The 19,417-nt window shown below is 39.3% G+C and overlaps 1 protein-coding gene across 2 annotated transcripts in view; it reads left to right on the top strand.

The window, feature by feature from the left end:
• NELL2 (neural EGFL like 2) overlaps positions 1 to 19,417 on the top strand; it is a 152,785-nt gene that overhangs the window by 112,409 nt on the left and 20,959 nt on the right. For both annotated transcript variants that reach the window (XM_082043446.1, XM_082043445.1), the window contains exon 15: positions 915 to 1,010. In XM_082043446.1, coding sequence (XP_081899572.1) covers positions 915 to 1,010 — 96 coding nt within the window. The remainder of the gene's footprint in view (positions 1 to 914; positions 1,011 to 19,417) is intronic.

Here is a 19,417-nt window from a genome sequence, read left to right as displayed (position 1 = left end):
TATTCTCTCTCAGATGAGCCTTAAGACTGCACCAGTGGTGCTGTTACACAGAGCAGCTACAAACCAAAGCCTGGCATCTCTGGTGGCTGGTTGCAAGTGCAGGGTGAGACCAGTGCCCTGGAGCAGCTTTTACATCAGTGATAACATCCATCTGCTGAGCTTCACCTATAGTTTGGTTTTCTTTTTTTTCTTTTTTTTTTTTTTTTGTGACCAGAGCATTGCTCCTTCCATATTGTGTATAAAATCAGAGCAACTAACAACTGCTGTGTTTACTGTCAGGGCTGGTCACATTTCTTTGTCTGCAGAAGGGACTCCAATGCACACACATCCTCATGGCTGTATCTGGAGCATGCTGCACCTAAATATGTGAGCATGGCTTCTCAGATTGCAGCGTGCCAAAGAGCCAACCCAAGGATGGGCTTCAAACTGTAAATGGTAGAAGTTTTAAAGTTCTTCAGAAACTCCTAAGACAAAATTACTGTTTTTATTGTTTTGATCTAATTGCTTAATCAAGGAATAAGGTAGCCAGATAATTTAGGGTTCAATTGTGTCTGTTATGCCCAGGCCTTTATCTGGGGAGCGGAGAAGACCAGTGCTGCCCTAGGAAGAGTCTGTTCCTGGGGAAGATGCTGCCTTTCACTGCTTCTCAGTGCGTGAAAAGGAACATATATATGAGCTCTTGTCTTCAGATGATTTACTCTAATCTCCTTCTGTAGCTTGTCAGCCCATCTGGCTGATGAGGCAGGGGGGCCATAAACCATCTCTTCATGACCTCTGTCCTTCGGAGAAGGCAGCATCTGTGCTCCATGCCTCAGGGACCGTGTTTCATGCCAGCCTGCCAGTGGCCTGTGGCCACCTGCATGGTTGTTGACTGTAGTTCTGTTACCCATATATTGTGATTTTGCATTTTGCAGCCTTTTGCAAAGACGGATGTAGGAATGGAGGAGCCTGTATTGCTTCCAATGTGTGTGCCTGCCCACAAGGCTTCACTGGACCCAGCTGTGAAACTGGTAAGATTATAATTGAATTTAGGATGAAAGTAATCCAAGGAGGATGTTTGAGGTAATCCAAGAAAAAAGGATTATTTAAGTGTGTCCAGTAAGAGGAAGATGCTACTAAAACGTTACTCTCTTTTCTTGTATGCCTCCCAAGGGAATATATTGCTGCAGTTCTAATTAGAAGCACATGGACTGCAAAAATGAGAACATGAATTAAGACATCTTAGGTTTTGATGTTTCATAATTAATAAGATTATTATAGACTTGCTTTTCACCTCAAATGGCCTTTGGTATCTCCTATAAATGGTAGATAATCTGACATCTAGAAATAAATTTCAGTAATTGATTACTTCTGTGCTGTAAATGTGTGACTGGTTCAGTAGCCCACCTTCCTTTACAACCTTATTTGAAGACTTCTTATTAACTCAGTGTTCTGACTCTGTGTTAAGGCAAGTTTCAGTGTTCCTACTGCTTTTACCTCATTTTGCAGGCATTCCTTTCTCTTCCTGCTGCCCCTGAGGATGGCAGTATCACAAAGCCTTGTTTTAGAACTTTATTTTCTAAGTCTTGCATCTAGGCTAATTATATTGCCCAGCAAAGTATGTAGAATGTTAATATGTAGCATCTCAAGTGCCTGTAAATTATTTCTCAAAGTTCAAATGAATACTTTCAGTGCTTTTATTTATTGCTGCAGAATATTTAAATGCGTTCTAACGATACATGCCTCCAGGAGGTACAGGGAGAAAGCTCACTTAGATTAATTGGCTTCAGTATGCCTAATAAAAGGGCAGTCTGCCACCTATGATTGACTATTGTTGCTGTTCTATATTGCCTTCAATAAATCTTCCAAACAGAGGAAAGGAGGTCATTTGAGCAACTATTGCTTTCATCTGAGTTGTAAACATGTCCAGTTTAATGAAAAACACAGACTGATCTGAATTCTGCATTATCTGGTCCATTTGAGAGGTGAGATATGTGATTGTTTTCATTCTTCTGTATTTGAGCAGATATGACCACAGTGCACAAGAGGGATGCTGTGTGAAAAGCAGTATCCTGATTGTTCATCTATTTCTAGAAAAATGTCAAAAGAGTAAATTTTCAAATATTCCTCACTGTTTCACAGACTGCAAATAATGTGGTACAGGATACCAAGGTCTCTTCAATGTAACAATGTTGTGTTTTTGCTTGGAACAAATTGTGTGCCAAGATAATGCTCAAGTATTAAAACAGTGACTTTGTTTTAGTAATATTTGTCTTACGTGCTCCTTGCCAGCATTCTGCTATTATTGACTTAATAAAACATGTACAATTTCAAGGCTCTCATTTATCTTTTCCAGCTTTATACTCCTATCAGAAGTGTGTAGACTAGAAGCATATTTGCTTTAGTCTCTCCTTGTATAGTCAATAGTAAAAGCCCCTGTCAAAGAAAGATCTTACTGGCTTTTCTGAATTGCCCCCGGTCTCTGCTCTCTTCTTTAGAGGAGAACCCGGGGACACTCTGTTCCCAATTCAGAAAGTTCAGGCAGCTTAATCTAACCTAAATGCATTCAGCCCCAAACACCCTTCAAAAGCAGCCGGACTGCTGGCCTGACTGCCTGTCCTTCCTGCCCTTTGGGAAACGTATAGGAGGCCAGACAGGGACTTGGACCAGATCTGAATGCCTTTCTGAATATCTGATATTTAACATAGGTTATTATGGCAGTTTTCGCCTGGTATCTCAGAACTAGTGATGCTCTTGTTGTGATTCGGAGCTAGTTTGCCAGCCTCAAACCAGTTTCATAGGTCAGCCTTGCAAGGAGAAGCCCCTCTGTCCTGGTGGACCTCCAATGAACATAATATTTTTTCTTCCTGTTGAAATAAGTAGTGCTAGAGATCAGCCACAGGGTACAGGCTTGGTCACATCATTTGGATATTAATGTGCAAATGTAGCATTAAAATCTACTTGCATGTGGCTTTGAAACATATACTCTGAAATACCATCAGGGTGGCAAATGGAAGAGCTATCCTGTTGATAAGAGCAAAAGCTTTTTTGTTCTGAGACTGTGTTGTCAGAAATGTGATGCCTTATACAGCCATAAAAGAAAACCCGATCTTCAGAAAGTACGTGTTTACTCCCAGGGAATATGACAGAGTTTCCTGAAGCTGCTTCTTGTTAGGCTTGAAGTGATTCAAGACATTCGTGCTACAAATAATTTATGCTGGAAGCTTCCCTTTTTGAACAGTCACTTCATCTACAAAGGTGATGTAATCTTTTCTGGGCAGACATCTTTAGTTGTGATCGTATACTAGGAGGGAGGGGGATTGATGTAAAGATGCCCAATCTATTTCTAAATCACGTTACTTATTTCTGTTTATGCTACATCTATTAAAATACTGCTTGTTGAAGAATCTTGGCATTTTTCACTTAAAACATACAGTTACATAGAATTTGTCAGCAGCTGCTAAACCTGTGAATTAATTAACAGAACATTGAATCCACAACCCAGCAATAACCTAGAAAATAAAATCACCAATTCTTACTGTTTCCTTCTGCAAAAGATGATTTAAAAGCTCTGTTTAAATAATTTATCAGATATATAGAAAAGGTGAGGTTGGAAGGGAACTCTGGAGATCATCTTGCCTAATCCCCCTGCTCAGAGCAAGGTCAAATAGAGCTGGATTCTCAGGACTGCACCCAGTTGGATTTGGAATGTTTTCTGGGTTGGAGACTCCATAAGCTCTCTGGGCAACCAATTTCAGTGTTCAATCACCCTTACTGTAAAAAAATATAAAAATAAATCTTTTCATTATGTTCAAATGCAATTCCTCCCCCTGCCCCCACCTAGTCCCCTTTCTAGGCATGACTGAGAAGTGTCTGGCTTCCCCCAACACTGTCAGGTATTTTTACACATTGATAAAATCCCCCTCATCCTTGTCATTTCCAGGCTGAACAACTTAGCTCTCTGAGCCTCTCCTCATATGACAGATGCTCTGGTCCCTTCATCATCTTCACAGCACTGTGCCGGATTTGCTCCATCTCTCTGTTATACTGGGGAGCCCAGCACTGGGTCCAGCACCCCAGATATGTTCTCGACAGCATGAAATAGAGGGGATCACCTCGACCTGCTGGCAGTGCTCTTCGTAACGCAGCCCAGGAGGCTGTTGGCTTTCAATGCTGCAAGGCCATATTGCTGGCTCATGTTCAACTTGATGTCCACCAAGACGTCCAGATCCTTTTCTGCAAAGCTGCTTTTCCAATCTGGTCCCCAACCTGTACTCGTGCCCAGGGTTGTTCCTTAATAGCAGTAGGACTTGGCATTTCCCTCTGAACTTGTTATATCCTTATTTGCCCCTCCAGCCTGTTGAGGTCCATCAGAATGGCTGCACAGCTACCTGGTGTAGCAACCCCTCCTCCAAATTTTGTAGCATCTGCAAATGCGCTGAGATTGTGCTCTACCTTATTGTCCACTGTTTGTTTTCCCGGGGGTACACTGCTAAGTGACTGGCCCCCAACTGGACGTTGTATGGCTGATCACAGCCCTCCAAGCCCGGCCATTCAGCAAGGTTGTAATTCACTTCACTGTTCATCTGTTTAGCCTGCACGTTTTAGTTTATCTGACAATAGGAGCATCAAAAGCCTTATTGAAGTCAAGATAGACAACACCTGCTACTCTCCTCCCATTCACCAACCTAGTCATCTTGTTTTAGAAGGCTATCAGGTTGGTCAGGCATGGCTTCCTTTTTATAAATCGGTGTTCAATATTCTTAACCACATTCTTGTCCTTAATGTGTTTGGAAATGCTATCCAGGAGGATACCATCAGCTTCCCAGGGATGGAGGTGAAGCTGACTGATTTGTAGTTTCCTGAATCCTTGCTCTTCTCAAAGATAGGAGAGGCATTTGCTTTCTTGCAGTTCTCAGGAGCTTCTCTCAGTCACTATGACCTTTCAAAGATAATTGAAATTGGCCTCTCAATGACATCAGCCAGCTCCCTCAGCACTGCTGGGTGCATCCAATCAGGTTTGATCGACCCGTGTTTTTTCCAATTTATTTACATATTGATCCTCCTCCATCAAGGGTAAATTTTCTTGCTCCAGACTTTCCCACTGGTCTTAGCAACCTGGGACTCCTGAAGGCAAACCTTACCAGTAAAGACCAAGGTGAAGAAGGCATTGAGTACCTCACCATTTTCCATGTGTTTTCTAAAACCTATCCCTACACACTCAATTGGTGTCTCTGTATTTGTTCCAAAGCCTGAGAGGGATGATGCTGTCCATGCTTAGGTCCTGCTTATGGAGCCAGGCTCATGTTGTAGAACAGGACATTGACTAAGAACAAGAATAAACTAGAGCTGAAATAGCTGGGATTGTTGGTGTCCAGAGCATCCCCCTAAATTTTTGGTGAGGCTGTCTACTGTGTGGCAAAGACCTGGCCTTTTTCCTTGGTGCCCATGTTGGCCGGGGAGACGTACTCTTCCACGTGATGGGACAAGCAGTTCCTCCAAGCCTTCCAACAGAGTGGAGAGGAGCTGAGGCAGCGACTGACAGGTACCTCTGAGCAGGAAGCAAACAGCCTGCTCCTGATGGGAGAGGTCAGAAGTCTTCTGATAAAATAATCCTGAGATACAAACATGGTTTCAGAGCAAATCCATTCACCCAGAACTCAAAGCATCTTTCACTTCTGGTGGGTTTGCACCAGAAGCTTGCTTGTGTTTGTCCACACAACTATAACTCTTTTCACCTCTCAGCTGCCATGGAAGGGCTATGTCAGGTTCCTAAACTCAACTGAAGCTTTTGCAAAGAGAAGTGAAGCCCCGTGTAATTAAGCGTGGTAATTAATTTCACAATTTTTTTTTGCTTCCAATTGAGTGCTTTTGGGGAGTCAGTAGGAACCATGTCTCTCTCAGAAACATAAGAAGGAGAATCAGCTACTACTGCTAGTCAGGCATTTCTATGAGAGGAGGAGTTTACTGTGGAGTGCCTTGCAGTTAACAGAGCTATTGCAACGGCTTAGAATGATCTGGTGTAAGCCTTTTAGATGTCTCGTGGCCTATGCCCTGTGGAAATGGATTGGTAGAATGAGGAAGCAGATGTAAGAATCATGTACACGTATATCAACCTCCAGCAGCATTTATTTTTAATTGGTAATAGGACATAACAATGAGATGTGGGAAAATTCCAATTTCTTTTTCCAAAGGATGTGCAATGGGGCATTGTTAATGTTGGGAATGCATTTGTTGGCTTAGGGAGATGGGGTTTATGTATTAAAAAATTTAGAGCAATCTTCTGCAGTGTAGCGAGCTGAGACTACCAAAGGAATCTAAAAGTATTTGTGCCTGTTAAACGTTTTGAAAATACCTGACTTAACACTGTCTTGTTTGATTGCAAAACCATGAATTCTTCAATGGGCATTTAAAAATGCTATCTTAAATTGTATTCGAAAAGCATTTTATTTTAGAATTCAGCAGAAGATGACTTTGTTAGATCTGTTTGATGTTACTGTAACTCCCCTTCAATTTGATGAGAGCTTTAAGAGTGGATTTGTCCTCCTACTATATATGCATATCTACACTAGCATATATACAAGACTACTGCATTATTGCTGCTTGTCAGCTTCTTTTTGAGTTCCTACACTCGTTTTGTGCTTTGAGTATTCCCCTAGTCTGCTTTTAATTATGCACGAGGTCAAATAGCAGAATTTCACTACTAGTTGTGTTTTGATGTAGGTTTTGTTAACAGGTTGGCTGGAAGTATATGGCTTTTTTTGTGAATGATTGACTGTAACTTGCATTTCCAGATAATTAACTTTACCTTGGATATCATGGGAATCATGTCCACCTGTTATTAAACAATCCATAGCAAACTGCTGAAAATAAACTAGCACACAAAGCTGTTACCTTTGAAAGGAACTCTTGAGGAAAAGTTTAACTTTAAGATTCTACATTCGTTCAGCCCTACATTATTACTAACAATTAGCTTAATTAAATATGTAACTGAATTTATGAAAAAAATGATTAATATTATGTGTGTGTGATCATCCTCTCTTATCTGATCTCTTATCAGAAATAGCCATATCCAAGGAAAATATGTTATTTGGCTCTTCTCTGTCTTTTTTTTCCCTTTTCTTCCACATATGGAAAGCTAAACAAAAATACCATAAGTGTTGGAAGTACTTCATGGTGAAGGAAAAAAAAATCGATATTGCTAAAAAAAGTTTTGCAACTTTGCACTTAACATGTGTAGTTCAAAATACTGAAATACAACTCAGACAAGTGATTTGGGTAAATGATTATTATAGATCAGATCTCTTTAGAGTTTCGTGCCACCTTCCATAGAAGCTAAATAATTAACATGCATGACTGTTGCCCTTTTCAGCAAATCCAAATTAATTTGTTCATGTGCACTGACCATAATAATAGCAGGCTTCAGATTATTGAAGACTGTTATTATTCCTGTTCCAAAGGAAGCTTCTGAAAATCTTTTATTTCTGATACCCCAGTTATTAGGAAAATAAATTTACTGGTATTGGAATAGAAGGCTTTGTCAAAGTAACCAGAAAGCTTGTTAACTTTGCTGATTTTGCAAAAATGAAGTGTTTTAGTACTCCTAGCATGACAAGAGAATGGCTTCCATTTAAGCCCTTGATCCGTTCTGTTCAGCTAAAACAACCACAATCAGCTTTTGGCCAGGTAGGTTCTGGAGCTAAAGCTGTGACACAAATGGCATTTAAAGTCCATAGAGCATTGAACCAATTCTGAAAGAACTGGAATTACTTTTGGCAGAACTCTTAAAAAATCTTGGCCCCAGTCTAATGAAAACTCTCTGTAAGCTATGAAAGTATTACAGTCAGAACTTTCCCAACAACTCAGGAATCTGTCATTTGCTCAACTTGATTTTACAGTGAAAATTTCAATTACTGATAGTTGGATTTGGGTTTACAACAATAATATTAAAAGCCTGAAATTCGTGGTACAAGTATGCAAGGTTCTGCACAAACCTAGAGTAATAGGAGTGCCCTCCAACAGTTAATAGTCTAACCAGGGGAAGATGGTTGCATGCTGGGATAAATGACTATACCATGCAGACTCCTTGAGCAGAAAGCATATCAGGGTTAGTCATTTTATTCTCTGAAATCCTTAAAGGATTGCTGGGCTTTTGAATGAAGGAGGAAGCAAAAGAAGGGAGCAAGCGGAAAGTGGTGATGTGAACATGAAGGCAGCACAGGCATGGACTGTCCAGGACCATAGCTGTAGGAAGAAGTGGTGCCTCCCATAGTTCATTAGTTTTTGTAGCCCACCTGGCTTGCTTTGATTCTGGTGTCCTGAGAAGTCAGGTTTCCATTTTTTGGGGAGTCTCCTAAGTTTGAGACTTAGAAATTAGAGGATACTTTTGGTAGGAAATATTTCATTTACATTAAAGTACTGACTTCAGTTCACAGAAATAGAAAATATTGAGTTAATCTATAGAGCCTGGATAAAATTTTGAGAAACTAAGAGTACGTAAGCATGATATGCAGTCTAAAACATTTTAGTAGATCCAAGTGTGCAGTGAATGGAGAATTTATCATATTCTGAAAGTCAGGCCTTTTGGAGTCACTCAAGTCTGGTATTTCAACTTTAGTAATTTCCAGATTTCATAGACTATTAAAATCTTTTTCCCTTGGTGCAAGCAAAAAAAAAAATCACCCAAGACAAAACCCAAAGAAGCCAAATAGTGGCTTGCAAGCAGTTGAGGTGGGGCCTACATGCGGGGCTGTGTGCTGCTGCAACCCTGCAGCTGTGCCATGGCTGTGGTGGCAGGTCCCTGGGTGACCCCTGGCCCCAGGTCTGGGAGTAGGTGAGTGAGGAGAGATGCTGGAGCTGACATGCTCAGCTTGTCACTGGACTTAGCTACATGCACACCCCAACCCAAAGGTGTCACTGCCATTCGTCCTCCTCGAGTCCTGCCAAGTGCTCCCTATTTCCTTGGCAAGTCTCCTGGCTTCCTGCCCTGTGGAAATTTTGGTATGTGGCATGTTGGATTGTTAAGTTGGGCCTTTCCAGCCATAGCTCAAATGTAGATGTAGACACAGTGTTCTCAGTTAAACTGGTTTAATTCAAACTTTTAACAGTAAAAATCTGTCTGTACTTTCTATTCTCAGGAGCTGAATCTCTGAAATGCAAACGCTTCTGACTTACTACATACACCTGCATTCAATTAATACTTTCTGTGGTTTCCATTTCAGCAGAAAGAGACAGGACCCAGCTGCTAAAAATAATATAATGATTTTGCTGAGGATGCTGAAACATCTTGCTTTATAACTTGCATCTTTGCTATGTAGTCACTACCCAGCTTGCACATGCTGGGTAAGGAGTGGTCTCCAATATGGCCTTGGCCTTCTCCAAAATGGCTATTTTGAATATCAATTACTGATTTCAAAGGCAAGAACAGTGTTGTTTGTGCTAGCCTTGGTTTATTAAGGTAATGCATATAACTAGCGTGTTTAATGACACCACATCTTACTCTGCATTATTCCATTTTAAATGCTGTATTACTGTAGGAAAAACAGACAGTAGCATCAAGGACAAAATTGTGGGAAGCATCTTATAATATCAACTTCTTTGTCTTCTTTAAACATAACAACTAATTATTATGAACACTAGTACGTCACTATGATAGTTTTTCAATAAATTTTTACAGAACTTTAATAATAAATTCTGAAATGCATACTTCGTGTTTTGTCATCCTATCACTGAACTACAATTACACAATGTAAAACAAGCATCTTCACATAAAAGTTTTTTGGTGACTTGAGGAGAAGACAGCAGGAAGTTACTATATGAGTTATTTCTTTACAAAGCCATTCCAACATATCAGTCATCTGATCGACAACATTTCTGAGTCCCTTCAGGACTTGGAAACTGTTTGTTTTGTTTGGGTTTTGGTTTTTTTTTTTGGCCTGCCTCAATTTCAGACATATAGTTTTTGAGAACAGCAATTTTAGGAATTTGGACCTCTGTGCTATTTACAGGCTTCTACGTTGTTTTGTTTGGTTACTATAAATTTCTGATGTACTGCTTAGGACACATATATATATTGTATCTACTTCTGACTGATGATTAATAGGGAGAAATATCCTCAGTAATACAGGGTGATGGTTCCAGACAGACAGGCCTAATTTGTATTGTCAAATCTGAAATTCCTAGAAAGTCTTTGAATAATCTTGTTTGGCTGCTCTAGAGCAGACAGTGCAAAGTAACTTTTTGTTCCTATATTTTTCTTGCTCCACTCCTGTGATATGCTTTATATAAAATCATGAGGTTAGGAACTGTGGGAAAATAACAGAAGATTGGCAAGGAGGATTGTAAATGCACTGAAGTGACTTGCAGCTGGGCTGTAGAAAAACACATATTTGGTACTAGTTGTTTAGCCTTGTGTGTTGGACAAGTAGAACATCCGTGTTTAGAAAACATAAGCCTATGATAGACTTAGAGGCACCTTATTGAACATGCTTGAGGTTCCTGCCCTGCTGTAGGAAAGATCAAAGCCTGATGGTAAACTGCCGCTGCGTGAATCCTTGAAATACAGGCAAAACCAGCAGATTTGGTGATTCTCTAGTATGGATCAAGCTCTGCGGTGCCTGTGTCCCCGCTTGTGTGCCTCTGCTCAGGTGATGCTCTGGGAATCCCCTGGTTGGTGAAGTAATGAAAATAAATTTACTCTGCATTTCATCCATGCTTGTGTGGTTGTTCCTGCAACCTGCCTGTGCCCTCACACAGGAGCCATCATCTTCATCTTCTAGGCAAACCTGATAAAATAACTGTTTTCCTAACTGATCTCCTTCTCATGGTTTCATCTCACCAAACCGAGGCCTTCTATTCAGCTGATATAAATTTATACAGTCCTCTTGGCATACAGGTCTATGGGTTTTTAATGAGCTGCCTTTGCATATGATCCAGGTTCTTTTGTTTCCTTCTATTAAGGAACAATAACAACAAATTGTAATAAGTCATTCTAAAATGTGCATTTATACTACTGTAAAAATAACTCTTTACCATTCATAGCCAAGACCATTTTGATATCTCTGACCAGCTCTAAGAAAAACAAGGATCACAAAGCATGCTGTTGTAGTGCTCTCCTTTTAATATATTTCTGAAGTCAGGCCTTGGGTGAGCAGGAATCCTATTAAGTTGGAGTCTAGCTGAAGGAAATATAACATGCAATGCTTTCATGGCTTTATCCATAGATCATCTGCCTCCCCTACAACTAATTAGTGTTCTAGGTGAATAGCTGCCCAGTCCAACATGCGTAAAAATAAAACAAGTTGCTGCTAAATCTTGTACCTTTAGAAGTGATAGGTGTACCATGGTTTGGAAAAAGTCAAGATAGGGTTGATTTCAAAAGAGGATCTCAAGTGTGATGCATACTTCTAAGCTATTTAAATGAGTTCATGAAAAATATGTTGACTTTGCCTAGTTATAAAGTCACTGCAAAGCATTTCAGATATTACATCTTAAGGAATGCTGAGCACTGAAGAGGCAAATACTGCAATCTCCACTTTTTTAATTGGGCTTCAGTTGCTCTTACAAACATAGGCAGACAGACAAGAGCAAACACTGGCAGAGACTAAGTAGAATCGAAGGTTTTAACTCTCTCCTGAGTGTGCTTCTCTTCTAACTGGCATACATGGAACACATGATGCAGTAGCAGCTTTGCTCCCAGGAACTGTAGGTGGCAGAAGGCATGAACCTCTCTCCCTCTAAAAGAAATATGCTCAAATGAAGAGGTGAAGGCTAAAAATTTGTCCAGACGTGAGATGAAGGCTCACAAATTATTACATTCTGTGGGAGAAACAACCCAGATTTGTTGAGGATCTTAATCAGTTGGGAAAGCAGTAAACTACAAACCCTATGTAGAGCCTGAGCAATAATATGCTAGGAATTAGGTCACAAATGTGGGTTGTCCAGGCTTCCATCACATCTCTGCCCCCTTCGACTTATCTGAGATTTCTCCATTGATTTCTATAAAGGGTGTAAAGTGGTTAAAGTTTCATTTTCCTACCCCAGCCCAAATGAATTTGGAAGATCCTTTCAGAGAGAAGAAACAGAAGTTCTAGCACAGACTTTCTGCTGAAACTCTTCTCCAAGAACCTCTTACAAGTCTGGTTTCATTTCCAAGATGACAAGGTTTGCATAAGAAGGCAGTGGCAAAAGTCCAGATAAGATACAGGTCATCTAATTTCTGCTTCCCTTGCTCCTCTGTTCAAATATGTCAATATCTGAGAGAAGACATGGTGAGGTTTCTATAATATATTTTTTTCTGAGTGGGAAGTCTAGCCAGTTCCTAAAACCTAAGAAAATACTTTTGACTTTCAAAATGGACATATTCTAAAATTGCCAGCTTATTAAATTGCAGTAAAAAGTTTAAAAGTTATCTATGAGAGTAAGCAAATGAGATCTGCAGCAAGGCAGGAGGAAAGACGGGGTTCTGCACATGAGATGCTTTTTGCTTGGCTGCAGTGTCTGGAAGGGAGGTCACCCTAATCCCTGTTATCACCTGAATTTTTCCCAGATATAAAAATAAGCTCAAAAATGAGCAGTGAGACAGAGGCTGGTGACTTTAGAAGCTTGGGAAGTTTTACTGTGCTTTCCATTTTTACTTATATTTATTCACGAAGGAAATCTTTGACAGAAATTAAGTAAAAAATGCCCATATTGAGTTTGATGAGCATTCTGGATTTTGGCACAAACCCTACCTACCTCACCTTTTCTGTTTTGTGGGTTAAAGCGCTTTGTTGCTTCATCCTTCTGTATCTTTTTGTCCCTTATTTTCTTTGCCTGACACAGTTTCTTGGGTGCATATTCTTTCTTTCCTCTCTCAGAACCCTTGTCAGTTTTAAATAACTTTTAAATCACTTTATCTCTTCTAGAGAGCCAAATACTGGTACTTAGCTTTTTATATTTTCTGTAACTTGTTGCAACACCACAATCCTACATATAGCAGCTTAAAAAAAACAAACAAAGAAACAAACAAACAAACAAAACCTAAAAAAAACCACATGGAGGGTGCTAGAAAAGAGATTTGAGAAGAAAGGATTTTTTTGTTGTTTGTTAAAAACACCAAAATGCATCCAGTATTTAGCTATTATTTTCTATGGGAAAGAACCTCCTTCAGTAAACATGAAAACGAAAATTTCGATTAGGTTCTTAAAATACAGTGGGCTATAAATAGAATGTGAATAGTGCAGCTGGGCAGCATTATAATAGAATTTCCTTCTGTTATGTACAGGAGATAGGGATGACCTTCATCACTCACTATAAGCTCTCTCTTCCATGAATTACGAGCCATTCAGCTATTAGCAGAATTAAAATCTATAACACTGCCAATCATTGCCCCGTATCCCTATGGAGCCCTTCGTCTAGCTGTCAATGTGAGGGAGTCTGCAGTCTCTGCAGATATATGCCAGCGATATGTTTATAGCCCAAGCGAAGGAATAGTGTGGTTTTTTTTTTTTCCTTTTCTGTGCTTCAGCAATTTTGTATAATCACCACATGATTTTACACTTCAGGAACAGCAATGTAAATTAATGGCCACTGGTTTATGGACTGAGAGTTGTGGTAACAAGTTACTGGTAAGAAAATGTAGGTAAGAATGTTTTAAACTTAAGCACATGTATAACAGGCGTGATACCCTGACTAAAGGGTAGAAGACCATAGTAGAAGACCAAGTTCAGATCATGGTGTCAAATCAATTCCTAGCCAAAACTTTGAGGTGCTTTGTGGGTTCTTTTGTTTGTTTTCCTTGTGTGGCCTTTGAACTAAATACTTGGAAATTTACTAAAATTCATACCAGAGCTGACCTGAAACAACATTTTGCAAAGCTGAATGCAAACTAAGCTGAGAATGTGCCAGTTGCATCCTTGGTTGGGGTATGTAAAAGTCATAACTCATGGTTATGACTGCATTGACTCCTCACTTGAAACTCAAGATCAGTGAATCTGCGCAAATAGAGCCTTCCTTCCCACCCCTTAGAAAAAAGGTAAGAGCTGGCCAAAAGACCCCTTCTCCTTTCAGATAAGTTATTTTTCTTTTGCTTAGCACGTGGCCACTGTTACCCAGCAACTGACACATTTACTGATAGCACCACTGTTAGTCCTGTCCTAAGGTGCAAATGGAACTGCATAACTTTTGAACTCTGGTACATACCTGTAATAGGTTTGTCAGTGTATTTTGCTATCTTGAAGAAAACAATTACTTTTCTTTTTCAAGATAGGGCTAATGAGGCAACAGAAACATGTGTTACACTTAAGATGAGGCGCTGTACTGAGAATGATGGACAAAGTGAAAGCAAAACCACATCTTTGTCAACAACTAGAAATAGAGGCCCAGTTCCTCTCAATTAATCTTTCTAATGGGGATTGACACAATTGGTTTCACAGAATCTTGTTGAAAAATATATTCTGCTTTTTTTACAATGTTCATGGATGCACCTAGTTCATCATGGCTAATTAGGTGTTCTGAATTATCATCTTCAGTTGTTACAAATGTCACCTCCTTTGATGATATTGGATATATAATGAGAGGCTGTCGTAGTTTCAGGTTTTGGTGAGGTCTGTGATTGATCAATTTTTGACAGGAAAGAATTGTTTAACAGGGCTGCATGGTGAAGCAGTCAGTGGAAAATTTCCTTTCATAACGTTTCTGTGTAATTTTGCAGCGCCACCACTGCCACACATGAAATAACAACATGACTGAATTTCTTTTTGCTGGCATTTAGCAGGACCTATGGGGGTGTGCAGAAATCAATGGGGGATCAGGAGCCTGGAAAATTACATACTTGAAGAATTAATGAACTATAATTCTGTATTACATCCTCACTCACATTTTTCTTCCTTTTCATTAGTGGAACTAAATTAGTTTTCCATGGACAGAGCACTTTAAAAAATGCAATCATGCTCTTGCTAGGATTTAAAAAAAGAGAAAAAAGAGACTTGTTTTAACAATAGTTATTTTTTTATGCAACATGACAGTTGGAAATTTTTAGTGAAGAATGTATCTGCAGCACTGACTCAACCTGTTGAAGCAATTTTTAATGGGACATTTATAGCCCAAGCTCTAGTTTCCTGCCCTTTGAGACAGATGATGGTTTTAAGGTGATTCAGCTAGAATTTCTACTAGACCTGGACGATGTAGAGATAGAAGCAGCAACTCCAAAGGCATTCAAAGTGCATTTTTTCTGACATGGGCCTAATTCATTGATCACAGGAACAGAGAGAGGAAAGGCCATAGTCTTCTTTCTTCTTTGAAGGATGCATCTGGTGTTTCTAAGGCTATATCATCTGAGTCCTTTTGCTCATGGAATTACGTTATGTTAGGATAAAATTGTGGGTGACTCTTCTCTTAGCTGTGCCCCACAGGCCAGCTGTAATCATGATTTAAACCTGTAACTGAATCAAATGTTGGGATGCACATGCATTTAAATTCAGGAATATTCTATGGTCTAGTGAAAACTATGATGTGAGAACTCGTACAGTGAAAATTTATCCTAGTACTCATGACATGATATCATACCTTTATAGAATTACTGGATGCTCAACAAATTACAGTGAGACTGAAACAAAATCAGGCACCAGGACTTCTATTGAGCAAGGAAGATAGGTCCTTCTAATCAGCAGCGTTAGAAGAAAGGAGGTGATCAGGCTTTACAAAACAGATTTCAAAGGCACTCTAAACAACTAATTTTTCTGGCATAATTGATACATTCCTGGGTTATTTCAGCAGTCTCAGCTTCTGTATTCTTGGGTTTGTCCTTTTTTTTTTTTTTTAATTTTATTATTCCTCTCTATGATATTTGTATGCATGTCATATATGGGAATGTAGTGGGATGGAAATCCCAAAAGATTATACTTTGTTTTATCAACAAGCTAGCTCAAGTATATCAAACTAGTTCCAGGCTCTTATATTTCTCCACTGGGACCTGTTTTTGCATAAGATCTCAAATGAAAGTTCTGATTGAACAGCAAGGTCTCCTCATGTATCATCATATTAAAATCTGCTGTCACATGAAAACCAACATAAACACTTTTCTCTCCTTAAATGTGAGAGATGGGACTCTAGAACTTGCAGTAGATATAATGAACTGTTTTCCAAACTACTCCAGAAAATTGAATTTTGACAGCAAATACATTGTGCAGTAGAGTGAACTTTTCATTTTGTCCTACTGAATAAGGCCTTTTCTGCCTTGCATATGTATTTACTAAAATCAGATAGTTGAGACATCATCTTAATCCTACTGGGTATTCTGTTATCTGAGTGTAAGTCTGAATAGCTGGGACATAATCTTTTATATCCAAGCCAGACATAACATCCTTGAAAATGTATTGACATATGCAGAGAAATATTAGAGTCTGACTGTTCCTAATGTACCGGTGGAAAAAAACATTGAAGATTTATCTTTTTAAACAGCTTCATAGTCTCCTATATAATTTCTTCACTGATCTGTTTCTGAAATTATTTTTCCTTCAGTGTTTGCACTTCTACTCTGTATGGGGCTGGGATGTGGGTGGCTTTGGAGGTTATCATTAGGCTGGAAAGGCTGTTGCCTTTGAAATAAGATCTCAAATTTAGTCTAAGTCAGTAGTGACTGAACATTATGGAAGTTGGTGGCTGGTCATTATTTTTTATAAATATATCCAGTGATAATAACCCAATTAGCACTTGGACAGATTATTATAATTAGGAGTCTCTATTAAATGGCAGTCTTAGCTGAGTGCCACGTATTATACTGTCCTAGAAGAACTTGCAGGATGGAAAATAACTAAATTCTAGGTATTGACAGCTGCCAATCTGTGGTATTGCCTTCTTGACAGAAGAGGGCTACTGGGGCTTTGGTTTGTATTGACCTGGATAAAGCATTTTATGAAAGAAAGGCTTTTAGGGCTGAGTTGTGCTCTCTGTCTTTATAACTTTGTGCTTGATGATGACATACAGGCTTTTCTGAGAGGAGCATTTGATGATTAATATTTCAGTCTTGAAGTGAGTAAAATAAAATGGTATAAACCCCCGTCCTCTTCCCCCATACCATGGTTCTTTGTTGAGTGCAGCTTGACCACATTAGAGAGCTTGGTCCTATTGCTAGATGAAAGAGCACTGCTATCTTTCAAATTGGCAATTTTATACCACTTTCAATCTTCAAAAGCTCTTATTATACAGAAATTCTCTAATAATATTCATCAGACAGCTAGCTTTCCTTTTTTTTCTTACTATACCAGTGGATAATTTGCTAATGATCTTATTTTACTCTTCAGGGAGCAGAGTTTTCTCAGTTTCCCCAAGAGCAAGGGGTGTAATAGCTGGAACTGTTGCTGCAGTTCAGGAAATAAGTGATGCTGAGGTATAAAGAAGGTGATTTGGAAGAGCAAGGGTTTTTTTTCATGTCAAGGGGAGCTTAGTGTATACAGCACTTACTTTCAAAATGCCAGTGACAGTGTGTCTACTTGGTTAGAGTGGGGCTTCAGTTAGGAAAAAAAAAACTGGGTTTTTTTCCAGTTGAAAAGCGAGTAACAAAATAGGGAAATAACTGGGCTGCCTGATTTCAGCTTAAGAAAAACGCACAGGAGAAAACCTGAGTATTCGAAATGCAAATCATGTACAACCCAAGTGCGTAATAACCAGTTACCCTGCTTTGTGGTAGTGGGGTATGTACAGTATTGCCATGAGTGCACCATGAGTTACATAGGGCAAGGAGAGTCCCCATGTTCCTGGTGTTTTGTGGGCTCACAGCCTTACAGGTGTTTGTGTGTTCAGCAGTTACAGTGTTTCAAGAGCTGAAATCACAAATCTTCTGCTGTGCAAATGCCCTAGGGTGAAGTGGAGCCAGAGCAGGAGGTGCTCAAGTGCTTCAGTACAGCTATGCAGCTGCTCTCCAGCTTGGAGTGAAGGTTATTTCCAGCAACTGTCTTGGTATTGGTTTCTGTTCCAAACCTGCCCACTTCTATCAGTGGGGTGGCAGATTTGGTATGTGCAGTTGTGCTCTTTATTAGAAAAGTAAAGAGAAAAATAGAAAAAAATCGAGAAAATGCCACCTCCATGATAGTCAATAGGAGTTGTGTAGGAGTTCTGCCATAAATTAATTGGAGCAGGGCCAGGTTGAGACTGCTCTGGCCCATCACACATATGATACTCTGTTTTCCTTCCTGGATGGGGATGCTTTTGTTTGTTTGTTTGTTTGTTTGTTTGTTGTTTTTTCTTCTTAAATGCCCCCCTCCCCGCCCCCCAATGTTTCCACAGCTTCTTATAGCCAGTTAAAGGACAGAACTTGCATACTCAGAATAAGATGTCTGTTTTATTTTTTTCCTGCTTAAGAATGTCATCACCAGCTATTGGGAAAAAAAAAAAAGTCCCTCCTTTCCTTGTACTTAAACATTTTGTTTAATTTCTTTCATAAATGGAAATACAAAGCTTGTCAGTAACTTCCTTCTATAGAGTAATATTTCATTTTTCCTGCCATTCTAGTACAGCATCAAACAGGACTTCATTAGTGCTGTTAATGTTCCATATAGCCCTCTGATATGCCATAGCCACTGGCCAAGCAAAACTTCAATCAGTTTTTCTTCTCTTGTCAGCTCACACCTCTGACTGAGCAGCTGCAAGATGATTCATCAGAGGATGTTTCACCATAGGACAGAGAAAAATTATTTCTGGCTGCTTTTCCCATACTAATAAGATAATTTCAGTTGTAGATAACTTTTGCAGCACTTCCTGAGCCATGCTATGCCCATATGAAAATAGCAATCCTTTTATCCAAATGTCAAGAAAATTTTCCGTGAAATCAGTGCTTTAGCTCTGCAAAACACATTTCTGCTTTTTTTTCTTGTTTAACAGAGTTGTGACAGTTATATTTTCTCCTATTACAGAGGAAGTCTCTGCTAGAATTAATGATCAGCATTAGCTGGGATATGTAGAACAAAATTCTGTGCATAAGGAATACATATATTCTGAAACTCACTAGCACGTGCTGTAAAATGTCATTTGCCTAAAAAGTTAGTGCTGAGGAAAATTGTTTTGGATTTCTTTTGTTTGCTGAAAAGTCATGTAAGGAGTAATAGATTATTCAGCATCAGATTATTCAGCAATGGTTCCAGGCAAACAATCTGTCAAGAATAGGACATTTCTTAAAGACCAGCAGTTTGCTTCCATCCATGCTTTTTGTGGAGGGGTTTCTTACATAACCTCACTCAACTTTGCATGCAGCCATAACAAAACTAGAAGATTGTACTTCTTTTTTTTATTGGCATCTGTAAAAGCACTTCATCCCAAGTAATATTTCTTGTGATCTAGGTTTGTCAGCTAGTTGCAAATAAATACAGAAAAGCTGTTTTTGTTGTCAGTTTACCAATACTGACGTGACATTCAAGGCTTGTTTTTCCTGCATAATCAGCAAGTAAATTCATCAGAATGCATT

The sequence above is a fragment of the Streptopelia decaocto genome, assembly GCF_964273445.1.
Source record: "Streptopelia decaocto genome assembly, chromosome: 1".
In the NCBI taxonomy this organism is placed as follows: Eukaryota; Metazoa; Chordata; class Aves; order Columbiformes; family Columbidae; genus Streptopelia; species Streptopelia decaocto.
The sequence above is the reverse complement of the archived record's forward strand: the minus strand, read 5'-3'. Positions and strand labels throughout refer to the sequence as shown.